The sequence below is a fragment of the Microtus oregoni genome, unplaced genomic scaffold (genome assembly GCF_018167655.1).
Source record: "Microtus oregoni isolate MIOR12 unplaced genomic scaffold, Mior012 000001F_ref0000356, whole genome shotgun sequence".
Taxonomy (NCBI): Eukaryota; Metazoa; Chordata; class Mammalia; order Rodentia; family Cricetidae; genus Microtus; species Microtus oregoni.
Window position 1 is genome coordinate 2,790,892 of NW_024543060.1, and position 4,701 is coordinate 2,795,592.

General features: G+C 45.3%; 1 protein-coding gene across 1 annotated transcript; it reads left to right on the top strand.

Annotated features, from left to right (window-relative positions):
- Positions 1–409: 409 nt before the first annotated feature.
- Positions 410–1,380, top strand: Defb136 (defensin beta 136). The gene is made up of 2 exons (XM_041663904.1): positions 410–577; positions 1,208–1,380. The coding sequence occupies exons 1-2, from the start codon at positions 490–492 to the stop codon at positions 1,378–1,380; spliced, it is 261 nt and encodes an 86-aa protein (XP_041519838.1). The 5' UTR covers positions 410–489.
- The last annotated feature ends 3,321 nt before the right edge of the window (positions 1,381–4,701 follow it).

A 4,701-nucleotide genomic window follows, 5' to 3' on the forward strand; every position in this document is an offset into this window, starting at 1 on the left:
ACAGGAGAGTAAGTGAGGACCCTTCCCTTCTCTACTGCATGAGTAATTAATCAATCCTTCTACTCTTGGTCAAGCTCTGTTGAAATGTTAAGACCCTTTTGTTTCTTGGAACACTGTGAGCACTCCTTACCTTTATTCTACCCAGTCTTGAATTACCTGTACTCAGGAATGATGTTTCTGGGACCCTGGGCTTTCGGTGTGACTTGAAGGCAAATGATGCAGCCATTTTTCCCCTGAATTTTCAAGAGGTGAGGGGGAAGGTACTTAGGTCTGACGTGGGGTGTCCTGCTCTGCTGGTGGAGACACTCTGCCCTTGGCTGAGTGCCTTCACATCATGTGGTTTGCAGAAATAAAGGTAGCGCTGAATGGCACGGGGTTCTCCTCTTCTTCTGAACCCTGTAGGAACTGTGGTCTTCCCAGAAGAGGGAGCCAGAATCCAGCCCCACCTAACCCAGAACATCTCTATAAAGGAGGCTTCCTGACGGCTAAATGGGCAGTTTCGGCTCTGCATTCTCCACAACCATGCACCTCCATCTTTCAGGGTTACTCTTCTTCCTGGTGATCTCACTGCCTGCAGGTAGGAAGTGAACTGTGGGTCTGAATATGTAAAGGTCTCCTAAGGGCTCAGATCCTAAAATTCAAATAAATTAGCAAGCAAGCAAACAACCAAATAAATAGCATAAGCCCAGCACGGAAAGTTCCACCCATAGGAGATGAGCCAGTAGGTTAGGGCTAGGATGTGGGTAAGGAGTATCAGGGTGTCATTCTCTGTACGAGTTATCTTGCACTATTTCCTGAAGACCCCCAGGTTCTTTAAAGAGGGGAGCCCATTTCATGATGCGTGCATCCCTGTTCAGTCACCAAATTCCTATCTCCTCTAAATTGTGCTTTTGTTTGTTGAGACAGGATCTCTCTATGTAGCCCTGGTTTTTCTGGAACTCACTCTGTAAACCAGGTTGGCCTTGAGCTCCTAGAAATCTACCTGCCTCTGCCTCTAGGGTGCTGGGACTAAAGGTGTGTGCCACCATGCCCGCTTGTTGTGGACCTAGACTCTACAGTCTCCCCGAGATAAGAAGGGAAGCCAGAGGACGAGTCCGGAAAGGGGAATCAACAGATACCAAACCCTCCACCAACAGGAAAAAAAAATGAGACTGCCTTTGCTCCACACCTCCCGAACACTGATTTGTCTTTTTCTCTATTCCTTCAGGTAACTGTGCAGTTGGGAATAAAGGTGTAGAATTTCAAACGTGTACCGCAGTCAACGGCGTTTGTTTCTTTGGCTGTCGGCCAGGATGGATATGGGTTGGCTACTGTAACAACCTAATGTCCTGCTGTAAAAAGGACACTGTATTTGTACTTCCTCAATCCAAAGGTATATGACCTATGTATGCTTCCCGGCTCCAATTAAAGAACTATGTGAACGAATAAAGAGTTCCCAATCTGTCTCCAAGGCCCAAGAGCTCATTAAGAGAGGTTGTGGGTGGCAGACGGGGATCACACTGTCAGATCTGCGATTTACTAGGTTCCAAATGTTCCTAGTAAAAAGCATTGCAGTGAACGGCACTTCCTGGTCTTTCTTTCTTGTCTTAAATCATACATCCCTGCTTGGGACTGGAGATATGGCTCAGTGCACCAGCTGCTCTTCCAGAGGACCCAGGTTCGATTTCCAGCACCCACATGGTAGTTCACAACCATCTGTAACTGCAGTTCCCGGGGATCTGATGCTCTCTTCTGGCCTTTGCAGGTGCTTCATATACGTGATACACTGATAGATACCACATATATAAAGTTCAATTAAACTTAAACAAAAACAATAAAGTCCATACAAGTCCACAGACCCAAGGAAAGGACATTCTCTGTAGAAACAATAGCTGCCATGATGCTATCGGTCTTTAAACTGTTTTTGCATATATCAAACTGCTTACCCCTCAAAACAAAAATTCGATTTCTTCAAATGATAATTTTCCCCAAGATCACACAAGTAGAAATTAGTTTGTCCTGCATTTGAACCCAGCCCATTTTCACTTGCTTCTTTTTCTTGTTGTTATCATCATCATCATCATCATCATCATCATCATCATCATCATCATCATCAATTTCTCCAAGGAAGAGCACACCAATTGATTATCCAATACCAAATGGTCAGGCCTGAAAAACATATACACACAAGTAATATACAAACTGAACAGGTGTAATTACTTTAAAGGGACCAAACACTGGTCTGTTGCCTGTGTGGAGCCCTGAATGCCTTCCAGGTTCATCCTTCCCCTTGATGAGTGAATGACCACGAGCAGCCATAAAAATACCCAAACCAGATGATTACAAGTTCGGCAGCTACCAATCCCTGTAAATATCAGAATGTTCCATCTTCCCACACGTCCTGCTGTTCTGAAGTCCTAATGGCCACGGCTCTTTTCCAGCTCCACAAAGCATGTTCTACAGATGATGGCTCCTTCTCGCCACCATGTGGCAGCTGTCGCCCATTTTACTTCCTCTCAGTCTTTGCACACCAGATTTCAGTCCACGGTGGGCATGCTGGAGAATTCCAAGGCTTTTCTAAGGTCTCAACTGTCGATTGCTTTCTTTCCTTTGGTCAAAAGCAGCACAGAGCAAGGTCTGCAGTCAGAATTCAGTAACAGAATAGACTTTGCTAGAGAAAGTTCTAGAGACTAATTGCATAACCATGTCTACCCTTAAAATGGCACTGAATTGTACAGCTAAAAGGAACTGGGAGGGAGCCTTGCGGTATGGCTCTTTGGGTGAAGGTGCCTGATGCTATACCTGACTAACTGAGCTTGATCCCCAAAACCCACATGGTACAAGGAAAGGGCCTTATGCATGCACTAGCACCTGTCTGCATGTGTAAACACACACACATACAATACACACACACACACACACACACACACACACACACATGCACGCAGACACCACACACACGCCACATCTGACTGAAGACCAGTGAAAAACTGAGTTCAGAGAGGGGAGAGACTTGTCGGTTACACTTCTGGTGATGGACCACAATTAAGAATTGTTTTATCCCGCCGGGCGATGGTGGCGCACGCCTTTAATCCCAGCACTCGGGAGGCAGAGGCAGGCGGATCTCTGTGAGTTCGAGACCAGCCTGGTCTACAGAGCTAGTTCCAGGGTAGGCTCCAAAGCCACAGAGAAACCCTGTCTCGAAAAAGAAAAAAAAAAAAGAATTGTTTTATCTCTTTTGATCTTTGTTGTTTGGAAAAATGGACACTTGGGTAAGACTAAAAAGAACATAGATAAAAAGTCAATGCAATCCACCATTGACCCCCTTCCCCCCTGAGGCGGTGCTGGTCTTTGAAAGTCCTGGGGTTCCCTCAGCCCTGGAGGTCTGGAGAATGGAAACTACCAGGGTAGGAAGGCCAACTGCTAGTTTTTGCTTCTGTCAGCAGGAGACGCAAGCACAGGCTTCAGGTTTCTTCCCCCTTCCCATCTGAAGTTTGCAAGATCCGAACAGAGCTAAAAGAGCATGATCTTGGATACAAACTTCACAGCAATAAAGGGAGGAGAGGAATGGGGATGGTGAGAGACAGTTTACTAATACTGGTCATAAAGACAGAATCCATTTCTGGCTGTATATGGTCATGAAGACCCTTAGCAAAAGTAATGCTTTGATTGAAGTTTTATTTTAATTGCACACGAATGTAGACTTGAAAGCCATCTGTCTGGACTCAACTCCTTGTCGCTCTTTGTTGAGGGACATTAGAAAAGGTGCTTACCAAACTCTAGCTGCCTGTCTGTGGATGGGAAACAATAGTCACGGAACAGACACATGTAAGTTGATGACCCAGAGATATTGAGTGAGACCGAATGTGTCCACTAGAACCCAGGCTGGCCTCGAACTCGTGGTCCTCCTGCCTCTGCCTCCTTCAGCAAATATTACCGGCGTGTGCCACCACAACTGTCACCGTGGTGGTGCAAACCTTTAATACCAGCACTCGGGAGGCAGAGGATCTCTGTGAGTTCGAGGCTAGCCTTGTCTAAAGAGTGAGTTCCAGGACAGCTAGGGCTGTTACATGGAGAAACTCTGTTTCAAAAAAACAAAACAAAACAAAGGAACCTTTGGAGAAGGAATCCAAAAAGTATGTACACATGGAAAGGCAAAGACATTGGAATGCAGCAGCTGTGCCACCCCTTCCTGTCAATTCAGCAATCGCATGTAATCCCTCCCACTAAACCTTCGACTAATCCTCAAGCAGCAGAATTTCTGACAATGAGGAGTGAGCCTGAGTCCCTTCTAGACATTGGAGCCCATTATCCAGACTTAACAAAGGGAGGCAGTAACAGCAAATGACCCGAAACATTGTCAAGTGGGAAAGGAAAGTTAAGGATCGCCCCGTAATTAGGGCCAGGGACACTGGCCAGCTCTCTGCATCTAAGGCTGGAGGTTCATTGCACGCATTGCCCTGGACTAAACTCAAAATGAAGTAGCGGTAGGGAGTTACAAAAAGGGAGCCGGAGGGTTACTTTATCATTGTCATACCTGAAATAAAATACAAATGTCGTTAAAAATAATCATAGATGACATCAGAGGAACCATTTCTTCACAGAAGAGTCAAAAAGGAAAATAATCAGGAAACAACAGATAATAAATTTTTAGAGGTTGAATTAATAGTTTCAAGTAAAACCTTTCAAATGTTAATAAAAACCCTTGAGATTCCTTCTATC

What these genes read in the sequence shown, in the direction of transcription:
- Defb136 (XM_041663904.1), top strand. Translation starts at nt 490, where the DNA reads ATGGGCAGTTTCGGCTCTGCATTCTCCACAACCATGCACCTCCATCTT. An exon ending in GGTGATCTCACTGCCTGCAG is followed by an intron (nt 578 to 1,207) that starts GTAGGAAGTGAA and finishes CTATTCCTTCAG; the next exon opens with GTAACTGTGCAGTTGGGAAT.